The sequence below is a fragment of the Eublepharis macularius genome, chromosome 2 (genome assembly GCF_028583425.1).
Source record: "Eublepharis macularius isolate TG4126 chromosome 2, MPM_Emac_v1.0, whole genome shotgun sequence".
NCBI lineage: Eukaryota > Metazoa > Chordata > Lepidosauria > Squamata > Eublepharidae > Eublepharis > Eublepharis macularius.
The window spans coordinates 69,912,985-69,940,705 of record NC_072791.1 but is presented as its reverse complement, the minus strand read 5'-3'; the positions used below and the strand labels follow the sequence as shown (position 1 = coordinate 69,940,705).

General features: G+C 48.7%; 1 protein-coding gene across 3 annotated transcripts in view; it reads left to right on the top strand.

The window, feature by feature from the left end:
- Positions 1–27,721, top strand: part of UBR1 (ubiquitin protein ligase E3 component n-recognin 1) — a 138,008-nt gene that overhangs the window by 51,550 nt on the left and 58,737 nt on the right. For all 3 annotated transcript variants that reach the window (XM_054971048.1, XM_054971047.1, XM_054971049.1), the window contains exons 13-19: positions 31–130; positions 1,435–1,563; positions 2,546–2,726; positions 3,663–3,724; positions 6,584–6,694; positions 10,544–10,609; positions 10,711–10,812. In XM_054971048.1, the coding sequence (XP_054827023.1) occupies positions 31–130; positions 1,435–1,563; positions 2,546–2,726; positions 3,663–3,724; positions 6,584–6,694; positions 10,544–10,609; positions 10,711–10,812 (751 nt within the window). The remainder of the gene's footprint in view (positions 1–30; positions 131–1,434; positions 1,564–2,545; positions 2,727–3,662; positions 3,725–6,583; positions 6,695–10,543; positions 10,610–10,710; positions 10,813–27,721) is intronic.

The window sequence follows — 27,721 nt, the reverse complement described above, 5'->3', positions numbered from 1 at the left end:
AAATTATACAAGGACCTTTTAAATCAACAGATACATTTTAATCAGTAAGCCTACAGTGTGGACAGACAAGCTGCGGGAACAGTTTTTGGAAGGGTTCCGGTCATTCCTGAAGATTCTCACTTGCATGCAGGTACAGTGTATTAGTGGCTCATATCTAATTTGCCTTTGAGGCGCTTAATTGTATTATTCTAAATATATTGATGGAATAATGATCAATTACACTTATGTACTCTATGAAATTATAAAGATTAAGAATTTTTAGGAGGATCTGTTTTTTCAGATGATCATAAGTTAACTTTATTAAGTAATGCTGTGTCTTTCACAAGTACATAATTAAAAGATGCAGCACTGTCCGGGGTCTGAGGCCCAGCCCCTGGACTTGCTGGGAGGAGGGGATGCGAGGCAGCCGGAAGACAGGTTTATAGCCACCCCAACAGACACCCAGGGCCAGAGCCCACCGGCACCAGAGGGAGGGAAAGAAGCTCACAAGCCTCAGAGGGTTAGATGGGGCAGGTGGAAGCCGGATAGCCCCACCCTCCAGTGGGAGGCTAAGAGCCCAGGCAGGGAGAGTGGGGGCAGCCAGGAGGGGATCAGACCTGAGGGAGAAAGCCCAGGAAGCAGGGACAGCCAGCTAGCAGCAAGACAGTCAGTAGCCTTACCTGTAGTAGATGAAGGGCAGCACAGGGCCACGCTCCAGCCTGCAGGCAGGCTAGAAGAAATCAGCCAGAACCAGGTGGGGCTGAAAGCAAAGCAGCCACAGGTAGAGCTGCCTGAGGCCCTTAGTAGACAGTTTGGCAGCCGGCCAAGAGAGCACAGCTGTAGCTGCCCAGGGGCCTGAAGCTCAGAGTAGAGGAGGCTTGACAGCCAGCCAAGAGAGCACAGCTGTAGCTGCCCAAAGCAGCCAGACTAGCTACCCCAGGTGCAGCTGCTTGAGCAGCCAAGGCTAGAGGGCAAAAGAGGGGTGTGGCTGGCAGGTGGAGCCAGGAATGAGAGAGAGAATATAAAGGAAGTCCACCCACAGGGTGGGTTGTTGGTTGTGTGTGGGGGGGGAGATGAGGAGGAGTAGGAGTAAGACCAACAGCTGGATGGGGACAGCTGTCATGGAAGGCAGCCGGGATAAGGTCAGGTTGAAGAGACCTGCAAGTGGACTGAGAGGGTGTGAGGGTGAGGTATACCCCTCCTTCCACAGAGCGGGATCCTGCATATTCCCTGAAGGTCCTTTAAGGTTGAAGGATAAATTTTAAAGCACACACTCTGATGATAAGCATATTTAATTGGGATTACAAAATGCCTTGATTCAGTTTGAACTAAGGTCCACGTAAGTTAGTCTAGGATCATAACTTTACTCTCTCTGAATAAGTTTGAAATTGGTTATGTGGATCATGCCTAGATAAAATATTTCAATATTACTATGTGTGGGCAATGTAATTACAGGGAATGGAAGAAATAAAAAGGCAAATTGGTCAACACATTGAAGTGGATCCTGATTGGGAAGCAGCCATTGCTATTCAAATACAGTTGAAGAATGTTCTTTTGATGTTTCAGGAATGGTGCGCTTGTGATGTAAGTTTTTTAAAGCAAAATTATGCCACTGTATACTAGAGAAACCTTCTGTTCATGGAATGATCTAAAATTTTCAGAGGTTCCTTGTGAGCAGGTTCCTTCTTTCCATCCCCAGGCCATGGTAGGCCTGACTGCTCAGTATTAATCCAACAGTGTTTGTTTCACCTTGAACCCTTGACAGTTACCATGACAAATCCTGTTATAGTAGTTTATTAATCTGAAAGATCTGTAGAAGTCTCCGCATTCAGCAAACGTCCCACTCTTAATTTATATGGAGCTGTTAATAAGCTTGGGTAATAGAAAGATGCCTAACATAGAATGGACATTACTTTACAAAGTAGAGATTCTTGATTTGTGTGGGGATTCGAATCTGTGTCAAAACTGAGCTAGTCATCCGTAGGAAAAATGCTAAATGGGTACATATTTTCATTGGATCCTTGTTTCTTCAAGGCTTTGTAATCCACTTTATAAATCTAAAAATAACTTGTTGCACCACAACAATATTAGTCTAACAAATTCAGGAGTTGTATTTCTTTCATGAAACATCAGAATTAAAAGCTTACGGTTAAGTAACAAAGTTCTTCTAAGAGGAAACTTCTCAGAATAGCATCTGCAGGTCAACTGAGTAGAGGTGCTCAAAAGTAGGTAAGTATAGAGGGGTTAACATGTACTTACTTTGTTGTCTGACTGTTTGGTATTTGTAAGGATGGGGCCTGGACACTTTGCTCACAGTCAGAAAAATGAAGACTGCTGCTAAAGAAATTCAACCGGATAGTGCATATTGTTACAGAATAGCTTTTCTGTACCTCTTACATTATCATAAAAAGTTTAATATTAAACTCTGTTTTCTCCAATCTGAGAGGCAGGAAATGTGCCATATTAAAGACATTTTTCTGTAGGGTTTTTAAGCCCCATTAAATTGTAGGGGGAAAGGCTATGCATTTTAAAATTAACACAATTGTAAAAATATTACCCATTCTAGGAAAAATTGTTGGTGACAGCTTACAAGGAATGTCATTTAGCAGTAATGAGATGTAGCGCAAACAGCTCTTCATGGGAGAGGACAGTAATTCATTTATGTGGCCATACTCTGGAAAGTAAACATTTCAAAGTCTCTACAAATCCTGTCAGCATTCATCTACCATTGTCCAGAATGCTTGCTGGTAAGTGTCTTGTTGCTTGCTCTTTCTATCAGATAAAATTATTTTCAATTTAAATCTCAAATGTCTCTGCGTAAATGTCAAGAGAATCAAAAGGATTAGATAGTAAGACTTAGTTCATTTCTCTCTAGGTTCATTAACTTACAAGACACTGTTGCTGGACATATTTAACCCATAAAGTATGCAAATACAGCACAGCATCAAGTATGCAAATACAACACAGCATGGGTGGCTCTACATAATTTTGAGTTTTCAGGAAGTTGACTTGTACATTTAGAAGTGGATTTATGCATGAATTTGACTACCTGGTTGTTGCGGTCAGCATTTTGCATATCTGTTGAAGGCACAGATTTATATATGGGATGTCTTGTTCTCATCTAAAGATGGTAGAAATGTAATGCTAGTTTCTATGATCTCACACTCTGAACAACAAAACATGTTCTCAGGTGCCATTTTCAGAAAACTGGCCAATGTGTATCCTTCTGAATGTTTTAATTGGTCAGATATGAAACTTCTTTTAGGGCTTTAGACATGTGATACTATAGTGTGATCTCTACGTGAGTAAAACTTCTGATACTGCATGAGGTTGGAGGATATATGCAGAAGGCAACTACATCCACTGCCTGCATGGCTGTCAGGATCACATGGCATTGATTTTCAAACTAGTATTTTTGAAGTGAAAAATAATTATGAACTCCTATCTAAACACTAACAGAAGCCTGGATCTCTCCTATAGAGTCATATTTGTTATATATTTGCCTAAGTCATGTTTGTCGTCATGTATTTGCCTGGGATTTAAACAATTACAGTTGATTGTTATAGAAGCTTTAAAATGTTGCCCTGTGCAAGCAGGATTGAAACGTATTACAGAAAATATAGAAGTGTGCCTCTTATCCATGTCTTGATAAATATAAATGTAACTGTTTATATATTTCTTAGGTCTCCACATACAGTTGAGCAAAACTGGAACAATCTCTAAATTACATGAATTTTTATCTTCTGTAAGTATTTGAGCTGAATAATCATAAGGTTACATCCAGCCAGCTTTTTTATTCAACTTTGCCTATTTCCCCTATTTACTTGAGCCACCATTGCGCATACTTTTAATCCATGCAGGTCGCATCATTCCCCGTGTAGTCTTTGGGTGGTCAAAGGGGACTCTTCTCCTTTTTTCACCAGCCAGAAAAGTGGGCCAGATCCAACACATACTTTAGTTTCTAAAATTACTTTTGTGGTGAATGGGAGGCAAGATGCGTAAGTAATATTCCTGATAGTTGTTGGTCCACTCCTCTTCCTAAAAAATAACTGCTCCTGAAAGTGCATATTTTTAGGGATGTGCACTTGGAAAAAATTCTGTATCCTTGAATTTGGATTTCATGAATGATTTCCATACCAGTATTCTGGATTATTTGAATCTCTTAATACCATTTTGAGATTTGGGTTTTTCAGAATTCTGAATTTTTGGGGTTCATTTCCTATGGAGGATTCTTTCCCGAGGTGTGTGGGGAGCAGCTGTTTTTCAAGCAATTTACACCAAATTTGCATAGTCTGGCCACTAAAGACCCAAGCAAATTTGATCAAGGTGTCCAATTCTATAGGCCTCTGAACAAGGTGCCTCCAGCCATCCTACTTCTCCATTGTTTCCTCTAAGGAAAAACATCCAGTGCTTTATTGGCTACTGCAAAGAAGCCAGTAGCCAAATATACAAGCAAAACCACTGGCCAAAAGTCTGCAAATGCAAACAGAACTACCAAGCCCCAAAACTAATGTGAAAGCAGAGAATTCCCACAGGAACATAGGCCACTGTAGCAAGCCTAAGCATAAAATGAGGAAGAAATATGCAGCCAACTCAGCCCCCCCCCCCCAAATGTTACATACCCATAAGTATTATAACTGGATTTAAAGTAATTAAATACCGTAGCGAAGCATGAGTATCATGCTGGTCAGATATATATTCAGACTAGAAATATCCAAGTACACATGCCTAATATTTTCTTATGCCCGACTAAAGCAACAAATGGTTTCCTTTTAAGTTAGTCAGATTCTGGAGTTTGCTGCTGCTAGATTGTTGGACCCGTACTAGAGATGTTCTGGCTTTGAAAATGTGGGGTTGAGGTTATTTTGTTTCTGCCTAACTCATCTTACATGTTTATGAGGATAAAATGAAATCATTTATGCCATCCTGACCATCCTTAAGGAAAGGATGGAATATAAATAACAGTTAAATAACAATTATTTGAAGCTTGAATGTGGCTTACATCAGGCTTCAGCTGATGATCCTGATTGAATTAAAACTTGAATAACCTGACTTCTTACGCAATCTGAAATTTGCAGATGACACGAAATTGTTCAGGGTGGTGAAAGCCAGAGAGGATTGTGAGGCACTCCAAAGGGATCTGTCGAGGCTAGAAGAGTGGGCATCCATGTGGCAAATGAGGTTCAATGTAGCCAAGTGCAAAGTAATGCACATTGGAACCAAAAATCCAAAATATAAATACAAGTTGATGGGGTCTGAACTGGCGGAGACTGACCAAGAGAGAGATCTTGGAGTCATGATAGATAACTCACTAAAAACGTCAGCACAGTGTGCGACTGCCATAAAAAAAGCTAATGCTATGCTAGGGGTTATTAGGAAAGGGATTGAAAACAAATCAGCCGGTATCATAATGCCTCTGTATAAATCGATGGTGAGGCCTCATTTGGAGTACTGTGTACAGTTCTGGTCGCCACACCTTAAAAAAGATATCATAGCACTGGAAAAAGTACAGAGAAGGGCAACTAAAATGATTAAAGGGTTGGAACACTTTCCCTATGAGGAAAGATTGAGGCGCTTGGGGCTCTTTAGCCTGGAGAAAAGACGACTGAGGGGAGACATGATAGAGGTTTACAAGATAATGCACGGGTTAGAGAAGGTAGAGAAAGATGTGTTTTTCTCCCTTTCTCACAATTCAAGAACTCGTGGGCACTCTATGAAATTATTGAGCAGTCGGGTTAGAACAGATAGAAGAAAATACTACTTTACACAAAGGGTGATAAACACATGGAATTCGTTGCCACAGGAGGTGGTGGCAGCTACAAGCATTGCCAGCTTCAAGAGGGGACTGGACAAATATATGGAGCAGAGGTCCATCAGTGGCTATTAGCCACAGGAGATAGATGGTATTCTCTTTGTGGGGAGGTGGTGCTCTGTTGTCTTGGTGCTGGAAGGAAGGCAGTGGGAGGGCATCTGGTGTCCTGGCCTCACTGACAGTCCTTTAGATGGCACTGGATTTCTAGCCACTGTGTGTGACAGAATGTTGGACTGGATGGGCCACTGGCCTGATCCAACATGGCTTTGCTTATGTTCTTATGTTCTTAATCAATGTCAAGGACTTTGGGGGCTAGCAGAAACATTCTTACTCACATTACATTTCATAATATATTAAAAGAAATTTCCTATAGAATACTTGTGTGAAACTGTGGCTAACTTTTGTTCCTGGAAAAAGAATTAAGAAACAAAAATTAAAACAGCAGGTTCAAAGGACAGTTTTCTAACTGCGTCTTACTATACTAGTTCTACCAATTGAGCAGTATTCATGAAACATCAATCACTATGGCAATCTATGTCTGTCTTGTTTGATGAAAATGGAAATGATTCAGTATTGTTCATTATTGATGGGTAAATAATTTTGATTATGTAGCTGGGTCATACAAGTGACTGAAGATATTTACTCTAGCTTCCTGGTGATGTTCATATTTTGAGTTGTATAATTCCTCAAAATTCTCATTCTCTTATAATCACTTGACAGCCTCATGTTTTCTACTGCTTACCGACTTCAGAATGTCAATTTTCTTCATACTCCATATTTTTGTATTTGTAGGAAGAATTCCAAGTGCAGCTATTAGTTGAATATCCTTTGCGTTGCCTAGCATTGATTGCTCAGGTTGCTGCAGAAATGTGGAGAAGGAATGGATTATCTTTGATTAGCCAGGTATGTTCTAAATTGTGCCATGAATATGTTCTCCTGGTTGGTGCGGCTGTTTCTGTGAAAACTAAGTGGCTAAATACACTTTCAGCAAGCATATTACTGGAGTGCATAGACTCTAGATCAGGGCACTCATTGCAAATATGCTTGCGCTTGCTCAAAGTGCAACATAAAATCTATGACATGATAGCATAGAAGTCCCAAACAAGGACACTATCTTTCTCATTTTTCACTCTTGTGTGCTGGTTTTCTGCTACTGCTTTCAAGGCAGTTTACAATTCAAAATAATTGCTTACAATATAATACATATAAAATAAAAAGAAAGAAACAGGAAGGTAAGAAGTTGGCAAGCAAACTATCACCAATTCTTAGGTGGTGGGAAGTAGTAAACTGGAGTAAGAGTGTGAAGAGAAGAAACAAGATCTAAGGTGGGGGGGGGAGTTGAAAGGAATTGAAATAGGACTTTCTTTTCTCTGTTTATTACCATATATTTAGTTCATTTATACCCTGCTTTTCTCCTGAATGGGGACCAAAAGCAACCTACATTATACTCCCCCTCCTCCATTTTATCCTCACAACAACCCTGTGATGTAGGTTAGGCTGAGAGGGTGACTGGCCCAAGGTCATCTAGCAAGCTTCCATGGCAGAGTGGGGATTTGAACCCAGGTCTCCCTGATCCTAATCCAACACTCTAGCCACCACACACTACACAAGTTAAAAAGAAAGTATATAAATCTCACCAAATGGGTTGGATTCAGTGACCTATTAGTGGAGTGTGCTAACTTTTGCAAATTGTTTCTGTTTTTCCCTTCTCACAGCAGTCCCTTTTGATCCCAGAAAAGTTGATTCACTGGGTAGATGGCTGAGTAGGAAGTGGTGATGAAGCTACCCTCCTGCTTCTTTCATCAGAAGAGCTAATGCTTGGGAAGGGGTTTGCCCTTTTTCACTGCCCCCCATGTTTACTATTAGTTCATGTAGGTCCCACAATCCCAGGAATCAACTTTCCAGAGGTCAGAGGATGGAAAGGAACATGAGAGAGAACCACAGTCCTTGTATGAATGAATTGCTGGAACTAATTTTGGAGTTTAAGATCTTGTGTAAGGGAAAAGCTGAACATAGTCAGATGTATAGGTCGGATTTTAGAAAAACTAATTTTAACAAGCTCAAAGTCATGGTCAGAAACCCATGGTCAGAAAAACTGAAGGCGTTCAAGATAGGTGAGAGTTTCTTAAAAAAGAGATATTGAAGGCACAAACACAAATTATTCCAATAAGAGAGAAAAAATGGGAAGCACTTAAAGAAGCCAGAGTGGCTCCATAAACAGCTTTCTAAAGATATGAAAATTAAAAAAAGACAAATTTAAGCAATGGAAGGAGGGCTGTATAACCAAGGATTAATATAAATAACTTGCCAGTGCTTGTAGAGAGAGTGTTAGGCTAAAGCTCAAAATGCGCTTAGGCTAGTGAGAGATGCTAAACACAACAAGTAAGGGTTCTTTGTAATGTTCAGAGCAGGAAAAAGGATAAGGAAGTGTTAGGCCCACTGTGGGGAGAGGAAAGTGAGATTTTAATGGTGACAAAGAGTGAGCAGAACTGCTCGATTCCTATTTTGCCTCAGTCTTCACTTGCAAGGGGAACTGTGCACATCCTGGCAAAAAGGGAACACATGAGGAAGAAATGGAATTGCAGTCTACGATAGACGTTGGGGTGGTACGTAAACACCTAGCTTCTTAAAATGAAATCAAGTCCTCAGGACCAAATAAATTGCATCCTAAGGTACTAAAGGATCTTGCTGATATAATTGTGGAGCCTATATCATCTTTGAGAATTCTTGGAGTACAGGTGAGGTGCCAGAAGATGTTGACCCCATCTTCAAGAAGGGGGAAAGGAGGAGCTAGGTAATAATTTTGGAACAAATCATCAGTCAGTCCTTGAGCATTTAGAAAAGACAGCTGTGATTACTAAGAGCCAGCATGGGTTGCTCAAGAACAAATCATGTCAGACTAACCTTATCTCCTTTATTGAGAGAATTACTACTTTGGTAAATCAGGGGAATGCTGTGGACATCGTTTATCTTGATTTCAGTAAGGCTTTTGGTAAGGTTCCACATGATATTCAGGTTGACAAATTGGTAATGTGGTTTGGATCCTATTACTGTTAGATGGATTTGTAACTAGTTGACAGATTGTACCCAAAGAAGGAGGCACGGTTCTGAGAATTAGTGTCCTTTGGAATAGGTAGATGGCCCTCTCGGATGCCCAAATCTCAGCGAAAGACTGATATGTAAATGGTTCCTCATCTTGGAGAGGAGTGACAAGCGGAGTGCCTTGAGGATCTGGCCTGGGCCCTGTGTTGTTCAACATCTTTATAAATGACTTGGATGAAGGAATAGAGGGGATGCTCATTACATTTGCAGATGATACTAAATTGGGATGAGATGCAAACACAGTAGAAGACAGAAGGAAGATTCAAGGTGATTTTGACAGGCTGGAAAACTGAATTAAAACTAACAATGAATTTTAACAGAGATAAGTGCAAAGTTCTGCATTTAAGTAGGAAAAATCAAAGGTACACTTATAGGATGGGGAAAACCTGTCTTGGCAATAGTAAATGTGAAAAGGATCTAGGGGACATAGTAAATCGTACACTGAACATGAGTCAGCAGTGTGATGCAGCAGCTAAAAAGGCAAATGCAATTTTAGGCTGTATAAACAGAAGTATAGTGGCCAGATCATATGAGTTAATGGTATCACTTTACTCTGCTCTAGTTGCACCTTATTTGGAGTACTGTGTACAGTTTTGAGCACCACAGTTTAAGAAGGATGTTGACAAGCTGGAACATGTCCAAAGGAGGGCAATGAAGATGGTGAGGGTTCTGGAGACCAAGTCTTATGAGGAAAGGTTGAAGGAGCTCGGTATGTTTAGCTTGGAGACGAGGCAACTGAGAGGTGATACGATAGCCTGCTTCAAGTATTTGAAGGGCTGTCACATAGAGGATGGAGCAGAGTTTTTTCTGTTGCCACAGCGGGTTGGACCAGAAACAGTGGGTTAAAATTAAAGCAAAATTGTTTTCGGCTAAACATTAGGAAGAACTTCCTGACAGAGCAGTTCCTCAGTGGAACAGGCTTCCTTAGGAGGTGGTGGGCTGTCCTTCCTTGGAGATATTTAAGAAGAGGTCATCTGACAGCTATGATGATTCTCTGACTTAATATGAACGTACCCAGATCAAGAGAGGGAGTACTTGAAGGGATGAGCTGGTGCTTGGCTCTTGTGGCCCTTTCTTATATACCCAGGGTAATGCTGTTCACCACTTTGGGGTCAGGAAGGAATTTTCCTCCAGGCCAAATTGGCCAGGGATCATGGAGGATTTTTGCCTTCCTCTGGGCATAGAGCAGAAGTCACTGAGGGAGGTGGGGGGTAGGTGTGAATTTCCTGTGTTGTGCTGGGGGCTGAACTAAATGACTCTTGGGGTCCCTTCCAGCTCTGTGTTTCTAATCCAGAATTTAGATTCCCATTTTCACACTTGCATAACACCAGCCACTGAAACATAGTCCACACATGTAAGAAGCTGAAAGTGTCAGCAGGGTTTGTCACTAATTCTTAGTTTTCTAAAAATGCATTGTTAGGATGTGATTAGGAATTAAATAAGTGAAAAAGTAGGTTCTTCCATGTGCAGTTTCACATTCTGTGCTTGATATGTTATATGTAAATAATCATTTCAAGCAAAAGTATAACTTGTGTTTTTATTGAGTTTTTTTGTGTGTGTGTATAAAAATTAAACATTCCTAAAATACATGGAACAGCTCTATGAATTAAACTTGATTCATAAATTTGTTAAAAATACTTTTCTTTTCAGATATTTTATTACCAAGATGTTAAATGCAGAGAAGAAATGTATGATAAGGATATAATCCTGCTTCAGGTGATAGTTTTTTTGAACTTCTTTTCCCAAATAGCAGTGTATACTGAATATTGAATATTTCCTCTATTTTTAATGCTGTTGCATGTGTGTGTATCTGTTAGGTTGGTGCAGCATATATGGATCCAAACAGTTTCCTCTTATTGGTACTCCAGCGGTATGAACTGCTTGATGCCTTTAAGAAGATCATGCCAACAAAAGACCAGGTAAGCAAACCTATCCTATTCATTTTTATAGATGAATCATGTGGAAACTTCATGATTATATCTGCTTTGATACAACAAATGTTTTGTTTAAGCATAAACACTGTTTTATTGAAGAATCAGTGTACTGGGTTTTTATATCAGTTTATTAATAATATGAGTTTGAGACAGAGTGGTAAACTGAGTTTCTACATGAATGAGGCTTGAAGGAACTTCAGACTCAGTTCTTCCTCCCCTTTCATGCAATGAGCTAATTAGTTCAATTTTCTCAACAGATTATCATTTACCAGTTCAGGTATAATAGCCAACTCTTGAGTAGCTGTGGAAATAGCTAATTACCTCATCATGCACAAGAAGAGGAGGGATCAAGTAAGCCTGTAGCTTCTTCAAGGTTGTTCATGAAGCTTCAGATTGTGTTTTAGCATTACATTATCTATATATATTTATGTTATTTATAGTCCACCTTTTTCATTGAAACTCAAGACAATGCAAGTCAGTGTAAGTCAATGCAATCAATAAGATGGAACATCCAATAAACAATGTAATAGGATTGTGAGAATTAAAGTAAAAAGCTGAAACAAAGCATATGTATATATTAAACAATGCAGAAATTACATAATAGCATCCAGCAAACCAGCATTTCTCAAACTCCAGTAACTCCTGGGGGTCTGCAAGCATACACCCAGATGGTCCAAAAGTCCATCAGGTTTCAGGTTAACCTGAAAATAGAACCCTCTCCATTTTCGAAGAACAGAGGCAGGCACAGTCCACCTTGGGGGTGGGCTGCAGAACTTGCTTCTTCCTTTTGAAGGGTGGAAGCTCTTACAGTTGCAATCACCAAGCTTACAGAGCACAGAAGTCAGGAAAGTTCCCACTCCCTTGGCTTTCTGAAAGCTATGCAAAACTGAATTATTCAGGAGGGTTTTTTTTACTAAGGTAACAGATCTGAGCTTAAGAAATAACGCAGAAGTGCTTTGATAAAAAGACAGGGACTGTAGACTATACTAGTGGGTACTTTTTGTTGGTTCTACTGGAAGTTTTCACATTTAATTTATCATGTCAAATTACTTGTTTTGTTTCTGCAGTGTTTCATATCTGTGTTCAGATCCATGCTGGGTTTCAAATTTATACAATCCATACCCTATTGTGTTATTTTTGAATGTCCAAGCGGTTGATTTTATTGACTTACACTGTATAATCTGCCTCAATGTCTTTGACAAAGGCAGCCTATGAATAACAAAAAATAAAATAGCCAGGGAAAGTGCTAATTAGTTGCTGGGAGTCATTAATTCAGTCCTAGGAACTCTGAGCAGGACCAAGGAGGTACAGTTCTAATGTAGTCCTCAGTTACTTCTGGTGTAAAATTGAATCAGTTTTCATTTTGCCTTCCAGCAAAAGATTTCAGCTTAGGAACAAACACTATTCTGCATCCGTAATAATACCCTGTGGCTGTTTTCAGTTGAATACCTGAAGTTCAGGTTTTGCTGTTGTCCGGGGACGGGCCTCCCCTCCCTCCTCGCCGCTGCCCCCCCCCGGCCCCACAGGCCCTGAAACTCACCCGGTCGGGGCGGGCGCGGAGGCGAACGAGCGCGGCGGCGGCAGTCGGCTCGGCGGCCAGGAGGGAGGCCGTTGCTACGCTGCGGAGGAGGCCGTGGCAGCGACAACCTGGGCGGGAGGGAGCGTCCCAGGGGAGACAAACCGGCAGGCCGGACGGCCGCCGAGGCGGGCGCCACCGGGGCAGACGGCCCCAATGTGGCCGCCGCGGCAGAGGCGAGGCGGCGCAGCCGTGAGGCCCATGCTCGCGAGGCCCAGCCCCGCCCGGCGGCGCGAGGCAGGAAGGGGGCGGGAGCCGGGCCTGGCGGCGGCAGGCGATAAGCCAGCCTGCCCGCCTACCAGGGGAACGGGGGACTGGCGCCCAATGGCAGCCGGGAGGCGGGAGGAGAGGGAACACCGGGCCTCCCACCCAGGAAGGGCTGGAGCCAGGTGTTGCTGCCGGCATTGGGGCGGATAATGGGCCTCACCTGGGGCGCTGGCAATTGGGGAGCGGGGCGGGGCTGCCCCTAGCGAGGGAGGGGATAAAAGGGGTCAAAGGCTTCCTGGCCGGGGAGGAGAAACAGGGAGGCTGTCCTGAGGGAAGGGCCATCCCTGGGCCCAGAGGCTGTGCTTGCCTGCCACCACACACGGCTTAACAGCCCTGGGACCATCTGAGGCCAATCTGAAGGGAAGCTGGGACCCCTGGAGCCAGCATACGGGCCGCTTGCCCGGCCTGGGTAGCAACGGGACCCCTCTGGACCCGCCGGCTGCACAGACCGCACTCCCGCCACGGCGGACCCGACGGACGCGGCGCCCCCTGCTGACGGAGAAACTCACAACGTGGTGGAGAATGTGGGCATTCGACCACTAGTGAAGCGCCTCCCCTACTTACCCACGCCTGCGGGGTGGGCCAGCAGCCGGTCTTTCCTCCGTCCACCAACGTTCCCGGGACCCGCCACCACCCCGCCCACACCCGCGACAGCTATGGACCAGGGTGGAGGCGGAGGGGCAGCGTCTGCCACCCCCGGCGGCTCGTTTGACTTCGCCCAGGTCGGGCAGTGGATGGCCGAGCAACAGGGCCGCCTGCTGCGCGACATAACCACTCAGCAGGCGGAGCAGCAGGGGCGGATTCTGCAGGACATCGCGGCCCAGCAACGCGACGCCCAGGCGGCCCTCCTCCGGGATGTCTGCCGGATATTAAGGGACGCCCAAGGTGGTTCCAGGGCCCCGACTGGCCCAGGGGGACCCCATAGGGCCGCCCCGTTCCAACTCACCAAGCTGGGGCCGGAGGATGATGTTGACGCGTTCCTGGAAACCTTCGAGTGCACCACGGAGGCGGCCCAGTGGCCCCCCGCCCAGTGGGCCTTCATCCTAGGCCCCTACCTGACCGGGGAAGCCCAGGCCGCGCTCAAGGCCCTCCCTAAAGAGGAGGCGGCCGTCTACGCGAGGCTGAAAGAGGCCATTTTGGACCGCTACGCCATCACCCCCGACACGTACCGCCAGAGGTTCCGGGCCCTGAGCTACAACAAGGGTGCTCGGCCGCGGGGGTTCGTGACCACCCTCCGGGACCTGGCCTACCGATGGCTCAAGCCAGAGACACCGGGCGAGAAGGCCATCACGGATCAGGTCATCCTGGAGCAACTCCTGAATGTTCTGCCTGCCAAGGCGCGATACTGGGTGGCCTGCAGCAAACCGGCCGATCTCAAGGAAGCCACGGCCCTGCTGGAGAATTTCATGGCAGCAGAGCCGCGGGAGCCCAACAAGGACGGAGCTACACCGGGGCGCGACAGCCGATCCACAGGAAGGGCCCGAGTAGGGCCCCGCGGACCCCTAGGGGCCGACTCCGCCGCCCTACCCCCTACCGGGGCCAAGCCTACCAGTGGCAGTGTCCCGCCCTGCTGGCCGCGACCACCACCACCCAGTGCGAAGACTCCCGTCGGCCCGGCCCCCGCCAGCGCCGCCGACCGAGGGCCCTGCTTTCGCTGTGGACAGCGGGGTCACCTGATGAGAGACTGCCCCCTGATGGAGTGCAATGCGGGGTGGGAGGAAGCCTTGCCCCTGGCAACCCGCGCGGCCCGGCCCCCACCTCTACTGGTCATCGTTGAAATCGCGGGCCGGCGGCTGTCAGCACTCCTGGATAGCGGCAGTTCCGTCTCGATGATCCGGACCAGGCTCTTGCCCGAAGGCCTGCCTGTCGTGCGGCACACGTCCGTCGCATGCCTCCACGGACACGCAGAAGAGTACCCGGTTGTGCGAGTCCCGGTTCGATACCAAGGGCAAGAGTGGGAGTTGGAGCTCGCCCGAGTACCCGCGTACCCGGTGCTGCTGGGCCGAGATGCACCAGGCCTTGAGGTGCGGTTGCAGACCCCGCCAGCGGAGGCTCTCCCCGCCACAACCGACTCCGGATCCCGTGCAGGGATTTCGACGTCGCCTGATGAGCCCCCGCTGCCGTCTTGGGGTGCTGATCCCGCCTTCCAGGAGGCCCAGGCGACTGATGCTACCCTCGAGTCCCTCCGGGACGCCGTGGCAGTAAGTGAGCGGTGCGTCCGGGACGGGCGGAGGGCTGGCCGTTACCCCCGAATTGTCAAGGAAGCGGGCCTCTGGTACCGGCTGACTGCCAGTCGGGGGGTTGAGACCCGGCAGTTGCTGGTCCCGCAGGCCTTCCGGGCCTCCATCCTCTCCTACGCCCACAACCACGCCTGGGCTGGCCATCAGGGGGCCAATAACACGTTGGCCCGGGTCCTGGCCCACTTCTTCTGGCCGTCCGTGGCCACTGACGTCAAGGCCTTCTGTCGATCCTGCCCAGTGTGCCAGCGAGCCTCCACCCGATCGGCCCCCAAAGCCCCCTTGATGCCCCTACCGCTCGTACAGACACCCTTCGACTGCCTGGCCATGGACTTCGCGGACCGCTGCCACGCACGGCCCGCGGCTGCTGGTTCCTACTGGTCCTGGTCGACTACGCCACCCGCTATCCCGAGGCGATTCCCCTGCGGTCCATGCAGGTGGCCGGCGTTGCTAGAGCACTGATGCGGTTCTTCGCCCACGTGGGGTTGCCCCGGGAAATCCTCACCGACTGCAGGACACCCTTCACGGCCTCCTTGACACGCCAGCTTTACTTGACCCTAGGCATTCGCCAGATCTTTACGTCCATCTATCACCCGCAGACAGACGGCTTGGTGGAACGCCTCAACCAGACTATCAAAGCCATGTTGCGGAAGCTGGCGTGGGACAAGCTGAATCAGTGGGACCTCCTGGTCGACCCCCTCCTCTTCGCCCTCCAGGAGACCCCTCAGGCATCCACCGGCTATGCCCCCTTCGAGCTGTTCTACGGCCGGCGGCCACGAGGTATCCTAGGTGTGGTCGAAGAGCAATGGGCAACCCCCCGAGACGACCCCGCGACGGCGGCCCCGGACTACATGCGGGAGCTGGGGGAGCGCCTCCAGCTCGCCCGGGAGACGGCTCAACGCAACCTGGCTGGGGCCCAGGCGGCCCAGAAGGAGCGCTACGACCGGGGAGCCCGCCTACGCACCTTCCAGGAGGGCGACAAGGTCCTGGTCAACCAGTGAGTCTTCTGCCCGCAACAAGTTGGGGACCCCTGGAGGGGCCCCTTCATAATCACCCAGGTGCTGGGCCCTCTGACGTATCTGGTCCAGTGGGGACCCTCGCGGTGACAAGCCAAGAGGCTGCACGTCAATGACATCAAGGCATGGCAGGAGCGGGAGCCGCAGACGTGTCAACTCGCCGCCGACCCCCTGGAGCCCGCCGACGGAAGCCTGCCCTGGACCCCCCGGCGGGGCCCCCCAGAGGCCCCTACGCTAGACCCGGTGCTCCTTTCGGAGCAACGGGAGCAGGTAGAACAGTTGCTGAGAGACTTCCCCCACAGCTTCTCGCGGACCCCGGGGTGCACCACGACCGTGACCCACGGCATACCTACCCCACCAGGATGGGTGGTACGGGCACCCTGGCAGCCCTTGCCTCGGAAGCAGTGGGATACAGTGGACCGGGAGGTAGCTGACATGCTCCAGCTGGGGGTTATCGATCCCTCACGCAGCCCATGGAGGAGCCCTGTGGTGTTAGTGCCAAAGCCTGACGGGTCCGTCCGCTTCTGCATTGACTTCCGGGAAGTCAACCGCGTCACGCAGTTTGACGCCTACCCCATGCCGCGAGCGGAAACCCTCATCGATCAACTGGGGACCGCCCGATATCTAACGGCCCTTTATCTGACGAAGGGCTATTGGCAAGTGCCCATGGCGGAGGGTGACAAGGAGAAGACGGCCTTCGCCACGCCCCAGGGGCTGTTCCAATTTCGCATGATGCCCTTCGGGCTACACGGGGCGGCTGCCACCTTCCAGCGGCTGTTGGACACAGCGTTAGCCCAGTGCCAGGGGTTTACCAACGCCTACATTGATGACATTCTCGTCTTCAGCCCCGACTGGCCCTCCCATGTGCAGCACCTCCGCCGGGTCCTGCAGGCTCTGGACGCCGCCGGCCTGTGGGCAAACCCACAGAAGAGCCGGGTGGGCTTCCAAGAGGTCAAATACCTGGGATTCATAGTCGGCTGAGGCGTACTGAGACCAGTCCCCGAGAAAGTGGCTACGCTGGAGGACTGTCCCCGTCCGACCACCAAGAAGCAGCTCCGACGCTTCCTGGGATTGATTGGATACTACAGCAAGTTCATCCCGAACTTCGCATCATGGGCCAGCCCCCTGACAGACCTCCTCCGGAAAGGACTTCCGGCCAAGCTCACCTGGACGGCGCCGGCCGATGAGGCCTTCCGGACGCTCCGTACGGCCCTGTCCCGGGCCCCGGTACTCCACAATCCCAACTTCAACGAGCCTTTCGTCGTCCATACAGATGCTTCTGACACCAGACACGGAGCCGTGCTCTCCCCGGAAATCGACGAGGTGGAGCGGCCAGTCCTCTTCCTAAGTCGCAAATTGCAGAAGGCCGAGCAGCAGTACGCCACGGTGGAGAAGGAGGCCTTGGCCATCAAGTGGGCGGTGGGGGCCCTCCAGTATTACCTCACCAACAACCCCTTCACCCTAGTTATGGACCACGCCCCCCTCTTGTGGACGGCGCGGATGAAGGACCACAACGCCCGCATACTTAGATGGTATATGTCGCTCTTGCCTTTCAGTTTTGTGACGAGACACCGGCCGAGGCACCTGCACCAGAATGCCGACTTCCTGTCACGAATGCACGAAGAAGACCAACCAGCATCTGGGAGCAAAAGGGGGAGGGCGTGTCCGGGGACGGGCCTCCCCTCCCTCCTCACCGCCGCCCCCCCGGCCCCACAGGCCCCAAAACTCACCCTGCCGGGGCCGGCGCGGCGGCGAACGAGCGCGGCGGCAGCAGTCGGCACGGCGGCCAGGAGGGAGGCCGTTGCTGCGCCGCGGAGGAGGCCGCGGCAGCGACAACCCAGGCGGGAGGGAGCTTCCCGGGGGAGACGAACCGGCAGGCCGGACGGCCGCCGAGGCAGGTGCCACCGGGGCAGACGGCCCCAATGCAGCCGCGGCGGCCGCGGCAGAGGTGAGGTGGCGCAGCCGCTAGGCCCACACTCGCGAGGCCCAGCCCCGCCTGGCGCCGCGAGGCAGGAAGGGGGCGGGAGCCGGGCCCGGCGGCGGCAGGCGATAGGCCAGCCCGCCCGCCTACCAGGGGAATGGGGGACTGGCGCCCAATGGCAGCCGGGAGGCGGGAGGAGAGGGAACACCGGGCCTCCCACCCAGGAAGGGCTGGAGCCAGGTGTTGCTGCCGGCATTGGGGCGGATAATGGGCCTCACCTGGGGCGCTGGCAATTGGGGAGCGGGGCGGGGCTGCCCCTAGCGAGGGAGGGGATAAAAGGGGTCAAAGGCTTCCTGGCCGGGAAGGAGAAACAGGGAGGCTGTCCTGAGGGAAGGACCATCCCTGGGCTCAGAGGCTGTGCTTGCCTGCCACCACACACGGCTTAACAGCCCTGGGACCATCTGAGGCCAATCTGAAGGGAAGCTGGGACCCCTGGAGCCAGCATACGGGCCGCTTGCCTGGCCTGGGTAGCAACGGGATTCCTCTGGACCCGCCGGCTGCACAGACCGCACTCCCGCCACGGCGGACCCGACGGACGCGGCGCCCCCTGCTGACGGAGAAACTCACAGTTGTGATGCTTGTCCCCACTTTCAGGGTTATTTGGAAACAACAGGGCAGACAAAGGCCTGTAGTTTAAAAAGACTGTCATATAATTGAAAAGATTAAGAAATCTGTGTAAAAAGTAACTGTTTTCTCGGTCTTGCAAGGCAGAAAGGCAACTCATAAATGTTTCAAATAATTAAATCCAATATAGTCTAGCACTTATTGGTGTTCTCTCTGTTCTGATACAATGTCTTCTATAAAGACACTGAATTCTCTGTTTCTCAGTAAATTACATTTTGATAAAATTGGTCCTGAACACTTCCGGTTTACTTTGCCCTTATTGTAAAATAAACCTTCCTCTTGTGGTAAATCCCTGTTCTCCTCCTTGGTATTAAGGGTGGAAAAGGTTATATAACTGGGTTTTACCAAGGCAGGGGAAGAAATACCTCAGGGGTGGCTAGCAGCAATCTAGTTAAGTAAGTAGCATAGTGGTTAAGTGGCTGGATTGTGAATTAGCATTCTGCTGGTTCGAATCCCACTACTACCATGAGTTCAGTAGGTGGCCTTGGTTAAGCCACTCTTCTCTGCCCCAGCTCCCCAGCTGTATTGTGGGGATAATAATACACTGACTTTGTTCACATGAATGGAGCACTAATCTATCTAGAATAGTGGTATATAAGCATAGTTATTATTTAGCCTCTTTCACAGGTATGCTTGGTGGTATGACACGGAAGTGTGGTATGGTTGGTAGTTCTCAGTCCCAAAATCTGTACATGCTACCATTGTGAGGGCACTGGGCTGAGGGGGGGGGTCCACCAAAAATACTTTAGTGCCCTCCACTTGCCATGTGGCCCTAAAGAATCAGCTTCTTTCTGAATCCTCTGAAGACTCCAGGCGGATTACACAGTGTGAGATTAGCACAATCAGTATCAAGAACATTTCCATAATCAATGCCATAGGGTAAATAAATATAAATTTAAAAAAGACATAGCATTAGCAAGAATTCAATACAGAGTTGAAGAAATGCTGAAACTAAACATAAGCAATTCTAGGACTGACATTAGACAACATGAAACACAGGTAGTTCATAGGAGCACATATTTAAAGCAGCAGATAGTATGTAAGGCAACATAGTGGTGAAGTCTATGGTCCCTAACTCATTAACAAAACATCTGAGACACCCCCCCACACACACACACAATACAGCCATCCTATCTGTGTAAAAAGCCTTTTTGAATCATTTGGTTTTGCATCATTTGCGGAAAGCCAGGAGAATGGGGGATCTCTTGACCTTCTCAGGCATGCTCTTCCATATAGAAGGGGCCACCACAGAGAAAGCTCATATACAGACTGCTGTTGATTTTGCCCATGTGCAGGGTGGCACCTGCACGAGACCCTGTTCAGACTATGATAAGGGTCCTGCTGTATTGTTTGAGGACATGAATGTTCCTGGTTTGTAACACCTGCTTTGAAGAGCTGAATTCTGGTGTGTGCAACCACAGGAGAAGGGGGATGGCTTGGGGAATCTGCAAAAAAAGCTTTGTGGGGATCATTTGGTTGCTGTTTGTTTGAATAATGCTATTCTAGCCTGCGTTGTCTGCAAATGTACTGCATAACTCAAACACAGTAATGCTGTAATAGCTAAGACTTTTTGCATAGGATTCTTATATTCATCAAAAATCATTTTTTTCAAAATTTATTTTTATGTTTTGTGCAATTCCCATTACAATTCCAGATAAAACCTTTGATCAATGGCAATCCAAAATTAGTAAATTCATATGGAATAATAAAAAGCCTAGAATACCTATGGAAACCCTGAAAAGAACAACCAGTAGAGGTGGTTTAAATTTACCGGATTTAAAAACTTTTTATGAGGCTTCTCACCTTAAAAATCTTGTAGTGATAGCAAACGACTTGTTAAGACCTGTTGGGAAAAACATAGAACAAAACTACCTGCAAGGAAGAAGTGAATGCATATGGAACAAGAACAGTGAGCGTCCATCCAACCTAAGAAAAACAGAGTTGCGCTTACCGTAACTACTGTTCATTGACGTCTTCTGTGCAGACACACATGGGACTGCGCCTGCGCAGGCCTGCCGACCGGATTTTTCTTTCTAGCAAACGTCCACTAGGGGGCGCACGTCCGACCCAATGCGCATGCGTGGCCGTTTCCCGCCCGAGCGACATTGGGCGACGTCGCCCCCTTTCTCCTCAGTTTCTCCTTTGCCGCCGAATGCCTTCACATTATCTGGAAGAACACAGCGGGGTAGGAGGGAGGGTTGTGTGTCTGCACAGAAGACGTCAATGAACAGTAGTTACGGTAAGCGCAACTCTGTTTTCACTGTCCGTCTTCTGTGCAGCCCCACATGGGAGACTCACAAGCCACTTACCCAGGAGGCGGGCATGTGTTCTCACCGAAAAAGAGACTGAAGCACTGCATTACCAACAGCAGCCTCTTTTCTTTCCCACACATCTAGTGCGTAATGTTTAGCGAACGTGTCAGAAGACGACCACGTTGCAGCCCTGCAAATGTCTTGCAAGGGTACGCCCCTAAGGAAGGCCGCAGAAGCAGCCTGTGCTCTGGTGGAATGAGCTTTCAGTTCCAAAGGGCAAGGTAACTTAGCATGCGAGTAGCAGGCCCTAACCGTCTGAGTAACCCAGCGAGAAATTGACTGGGCTGTAGCAGCCTTTCCCTTTCTGGGCCCATAATAGCACACAAACAGTTGTTTGGCACTCCTAAACTGTGACGTACGTTGTAGGTAAAATAAAATAGCCCTTCTCACATCCAAGGAATATAAGGCCCTGTCAGGGCCACTGGAAGGGTCAGGAAAAAATATAGGTAGGACAATGTCCTGTGAGGTATGGAACTGAGTGGAGACTTTAGGCCTAAAACGAAGGTCCGGCCTGAGAACCACCTTATTCTGATGGACCTTCAAAAAGGGAGAATCCCACCTCAGGGCAGCAAGCTCGCTAACCCTGCGGGCAGATGTAATGGCAATCAGGAAGGCCACTTTACAGGATAACCATTTTAAATCACAGGTAGCCAGTGGTTCGAAGGGTGATTTCATAAGCCCCGTCAGCACTACCTGCAGTGACCATTGGGGAACAATTTCCTTGACTTGTGGAAACATATTATACAACCCTTTCAAAAAAGACTTCGACAAACTGTGGGAGAACACTGTCTTCCCATCTATTTTAGGGTGGAAGGCTGAAATGGCAGCCAAATAGACTTTAATAGAAGAATTAGCTAGTCCCCCGTCCTTTAGGGACAGGAGGAACTCAAACACAGAAGACAACTGGCAATCCCAAACATTAACTGCGGTGTCAGCAGCCCAGGCCTCAAAACGCTTCCATTTAGCTGCGTATGACCTGCGAGTGGTGTCCCTACGGGCATTCAGCAAAATTTCAGCTACCCTGTCAGACATCCCCTCCGTCCCCGAATGTGCCAAGCAGTCAGGTTGAGTTTGGGTAGGTCGTGATACCAAACCCCTTTGTCGGACAGAAGGTCCGGGTTCAGTGCGAACCGATAATATGACCCCTGCGAAAGCTGCATGACATGTTGGAACCACGCTTGTCTGGGCCAGAAGGGCGCCACTAGAATTAAGTGCGGCCCATCCCTCTGGATTTTGCTGACGACCCGAGACAGCAGTGGGAACGGAGGGAAGGCATAAAACAGGTGCCCTGTCCAGCGTATCTGGAATGCGTCCCCCAGGGAGCGGTGACCTAGCCCTCCCCTGGAACAGAATTGCGGGGCCTTCTTGTTGGCCTCTGCCGCAAAGAGGTCTACGTCTGGGAATCCCCAGTCCAAAAAGATGGCGTTCAGGTAATTGTCTGCTATGGTCCATTCGTAGTTGTCGAATCGCATCTGACTCAGCTTGTCCGCGACGACATTGGTGGTGCCAGGAATATGGACCGCCTGAATGAACACGCCTCTGTCCATGGCCCAGTTCCAGATCCGAACGGCCTCGTCGCAGAGGGCCTTGGATGTAGTGCCCCCTTGTTTGTTCAGGTAGAACATCGTGGTGCAATTGTCTGTGAGCACCTGAACCGCTTTCTGCTGCAGCGTGTCTGCGAATGCGATAAGGGCATAACGGACCGCTTTCAATTCTAGCAGGTTAATATGATCTTTCCTTTCCTGCTCCGACCAAACCCCATGTGCCCTCAGGGCACCACACTGGGCTCCCCATCCTACCGTGGAGGCATCAGTCGAGATTGTGATCTCGGTTTGGATGGACCCAAAGGCAATACCCCCAAGAAGGTTAGCCTCATCAAGCCACCAACGTAAGGCCCGGATAATCCCTCTGGGGATGGAATATCTTTTATTCTGGGACTCGTGTTCAAAATCATGAACCGATAGGAACCACAGCTGGAGAGGTCGCATGTGCAACCGGGCCATAGGGGTGACAGCTGTAGAAGAGGCCATGAGGCCCAGTAGCCTCTGGATAGTCGTTACGGATTGGAACCTGCACTTAGAAAAAAGGTTCACCATCCTGCCAATCTTTAAAGCACGCTCCCTGGGCAGAAAACCTCTGTTTACGCCACCGTCCAGTTCCATACCGATAAACAGTATCCGTCTGGACGGGGTAAGGTTAGACTTTTGTAAGTTAACCAAAAGTCCTAATCTGGAGCAGGTGAGCATTACAGTATGAATCTGGGCCAGGAGTGCATTAGCAGAGGGTGCTGCTAGAAGCCAATCGTCAAGATAGGGGTAGATGGTACAACCCCGTTCCCTCAAATAAGCCACTACCACAGCCATACATTTAGAAAAAACTCGTGGGGCTGTTGAGAGGCCAAAGGGAAGTACCTGGTAATGGTAGGCCCTATTGTTACACAGGAACCTAAGGTATTTCCGATGATCAGGATGGATGGCAATATGGAAATATGCATCCTTGAGGTCTAGGACAGCGAACCACATGTCCTAAGGCATTAACTGGAGGACTGTGTTCAAGGTAAGCATCCTGAACCACTTGACGAGAACGAATTTATTCAGTTCTCGTAGGTCTAAGATGGGTCGCACTCCTCCATCCTTTTTGTCTACCAGGAACATCCTGGAGTAAAAACCCAAGAGGGGGTCCTGAGGGAGCACCTCCTTCACAGCCCCCTTCTCCAGTAGTGCTACAACCTCAGCCTGTAACTTATCAGAAGAGGATTGTAATGAGTGGTCAGGAAGAGACAACACCGGGTAAACATCAAACTGAATTTTATATCCAACATTAACGATTTTAAGAACCCAACTATCGGATGTAATTTCTGCCCATGCAGAGGCAAACTGAACCAATCTGTTCCCAAACACGACAGACTGTTCGAATTCTAGTCAGAACTGCTTTGGCTGCGTTGCTGACTCTTTGGCATCGTGGGCTTGTGGACCGCGACGAGGGCGGTAGCTAGGCCTCCAGCGCTGAAAGGAACTTGCAGGCGGCTGGAATTGCCTGTAGGACCCATAACGTGGATACGGCTGGTATCGCTGTTGCCGTCCACGATAGCCCTGTGAAGGGCAATACTGGAACCGATTCTCGGTGGATGGCCTGGTCGGGAGAATGCCGTAGGAACGGGCTGTCATCCGATCTTTGCGCTTCTGCGACAGGTAGTCATCCGTTTTGGCAGAAAACAGGGACTGACCCTCAAAGGGCAGATTCTCAACTTTATTACGTATCTCGACCGGCAACGCAGTTGTGCGGAGCCACGAGTGTCTGCGGAGGACGACGGAGGATGCTAACGCCCTCGCAGAGGTATCAACCGTGTCACGGCCCGCATTTATTTGTTGCCGAGACAGCCGCAGGGCCTCATCGAGGATCACCTTCGCCAACACTCTCTGGTCTGCCGGGAGTTTTTCCATGAAGGCCGCCCTGCGGTTCCAAAGGAATATCTGGTACGCCCCCATGATGGCTGAATAGTTAGAGATTTTCAGCGTCAGGGCAGCAGAGGAGTACAATTTCTTGCCCAAGGAATCCAGCTTCCTGCTCTCCTTGTCAATGGGCACCGCATAAGATCCCTGGCGTTGGCGGGTCTGCATTTCCTCTGTAATGAGGGAAGAAGGAGGTGGATGTGCAAAGAAGTATGCACAAATGTCATCCCGCGTCTTGTACAGGGCCTCCAGCTTGCGGGATGTCGGGTACACAGAGGCCGGCTTCTCACAGATGTCGTGAATGATTTCCACCAAGCCTTCGGTGAATGGGAAAGCAATAGTTGGAGGGTTCCCAGACTGGACATACTGTAGAATTTTGTCCTTTGGCTTAGGATCCACAGCCGATATCTCGATGTCGAGAGAACGGGCCATTCTGACCATCTGCTCAGAATAGAGCCGGTAGTCCTCAGAGGGTGACACACGACCAGTCCCAATGATGATGTCATCCGGTGATAGGTCAGATGGAGGGCTGGGACTCGGGCACTGATAAGGCTCTGCACGTTGGTAAGGTGAGACGCGCCTGGGAGAACCATAGTGGGAGAACTCACTCCGAGTGTCACCCCAATACTCCCTGCCCAACGATGGAGAGCTGGCATACAGGGAGCCCTCTCTGTCATAGTCACTCCGAGGAAGGTGATAAGGTCGGTCCTCCATATAGGCACCGGCATGCCACGTCTGGGCAACCCAAGGTGGAGCGTCAGGCAGGTCACCATCGTCATCAGTGGAGTGGAGCAACGGAGGTGACAGGTGCGGTGACGGGGTCGAGGGCTTCTCCCAGCGGACCTCATCCGTTTGGACCGACGTCGACTGCCTGTGCTTCGATTTTTTCTTCGACTTCTTTTCACCCTTGGCGGCTGAAATCGGATCGGAGCTTCGGTTCTGGTCAATCGGAGCCGGCGACATGGGCAACGGATCCGAAACCTCCGGATCCGATCGAGAGCCCGTCTTCGGAACAAGGCCGGTGCGAGCCGATTCAGTGGGCTTCGGAGCCGACAACCTCGGAGTCGGACTCGGATCCGACGGCTTGGGAACTGACCCAGCCGGGATGTTCGGATCCGATGAAGTCCTCGGCACCTTCGGAGTCGGTGTGGCGGTCGGTTCCGACCTTGACGGGGACCTGGAACGATGCCGCTTCCGAGTCGGATCCGACTTCGGAGTTGAGTGCTTGCGATCCGACGCGGAACTCGCAGCCTCCTTCGGATCCGGAGTCGGGTGCTGGGCTTGTCGGCGATCCGGCGAGCGGGAACGCGAGGTGGTAGCGGTGCTCCGGACAGATCCCATCTCTAGGGGGGTGTCAGCCGTCCCACCAGCCGGTGGCGGCCCCCCCGGGGTACCCGGGGCCCCCGAAGCCCGCATCGCCCTTCTCCACAGCAGGGCGTTCAGCCTATTCGCCCTCTCAGCCCTAGCCTTCGGGGTGAACCGTTGGCAATGCTCACATTTCCCGACGATGTGCCCCTCGCCCAGGCACTCGAGGCAAACGGAGTGACCGTCCGTTCTCGTCATCTTCGTCGAGCATGTAGAGCAATGCTTAAAAAGCGACTTCTCCGACATCTCTCACAATTTCAAAAAAGGTTCCTCACAAAGTTTCCTCACAAGCGGACAGCTAGGTCTTTACCGGTCGGCGGCAAAGAAGAAACTGAGGGGAAAGGGGGCGACGTCGCCCAATGTCGCTCGGGCGGGAAACGGCCGCGCATGCGCATTGGGTCGGACGTGCGCCCCCTAGTGGACGTTTGCTAGAAAGAAAAATCCGGTCGGCAGGCCTGCGCAGGTGCAGTCCCATGTGGGGCTGCACAGAAGACGGACAGTGAACAATCCTTTCTTATTGAGTGATATAAAAACCTGGGACAGACTTAGAAGCAAGTTAACGCGCAAACACTCTAGTTTCACCCTTTGTGGGGCAATACTGGTTTTTACCAGCTCTCAGTAGTCATTCATACAAATGGTGGAGGCTTAACAACACAACTCGAATAATAGATATCTTTGACAAGGGAAAATGTCAAGATAAGATAAATCTAGAACATAACACCACGTCACGTATCCCGTGGTTTGAATACTTACAGGTCAAACACCTCCTTGAATCACCAAAAATTAAAGAATCAATGGTTAAGCCGTTAACAAACTTTGAAAGGATCCTGAAAGAAAGCCCTGAGAGACAGAGGGGTATATTGTCTAAAATTTATTCAATTCTTTTAGAAGAAGAACAGGAACACAAAACACTGTCCTATCAAAAACTCTGGTTTAAGGAATGCAACTTTGACCCTTCAAATGACAGTTGGAATATGATTTGGAAATCATGTAATTTTCAAACAAATATAGTAAACATAAAGATGCAAACCCTAAAATTGATTTCTCATTGGTATATGACCCCAGTCAAGTTGCATCACATTAGTCATACTCAGTTGGCTAACTGTTGGAAGCAATGTGGTGAATTGGATGCCCATTTACATTGTTGGTGGGGATGCAAATACGTCAGTTCATTTTGGGACAAAATAATTAAGGAAATCAGGACTATAACAGGGTATTCAATCCCGAAGCCCCCTGAAGTAATCTTATTAAGCTTTTGGGAAGACCCTGAGATCCCAACTATTAGTCTAAACCTTTTATTTTCACTTTTGGCATTGGCTAAACTAACAATAGCCTCACATTAGAAACAAAAATCTGCCCCATCTATAAGTAGTTGGAAATCTCGTATCTGGGATCATTTCATCATGCAGAAGATTACTGATCAATTGACACAGAGGGAAAATCTGAACTACAAATCTTACTTTCTCGAGCAATGGCTCCCAGTTTTGGATTATTTGACTAAAGAGGAAAAATGGACAAATAATGTGGCTAAATGGGACCTCTACTATTCTATGGCCGACCTTTAACCATAGTATAATCTACTTTATATTTATACGGATTGAACTTCTTAATTTTGGGTGTAATGAAACCTAGTTATCAAAAATACACTAGTGGCCAAAATTGTAGAAACCTATTGGAAAAAGTGAGTTTTTGAGGTCTGATGGCTCATAACACCAGTTTGTTTGGAGTAATACCATAAACTTATATATCAATGGAAAGATAATTTAATCAAGAATGTAATATAACAAAGTTTGTTCAATTATCTGTATTCTATCAAATGTTATAGCCAAATAACCAGGAAAGGAAGCACAACTTGCTTAGGTTGATATAAAGTAGCTTTCCTTCATTTGAATGTCGCCATTCAACATAATACAATTAAAGAAATGGCACAAAGAGTTGACTGGTCACCCAGAAAGCGATGTAAAATAGTACTATTAAGTGAACAAGGCTACAGTTATGAAGAAATTAGAAGAAAAATTGGTGGAAACTTATCCAAAGGTGGCATTTCTAAATTTTTGAAGAGAT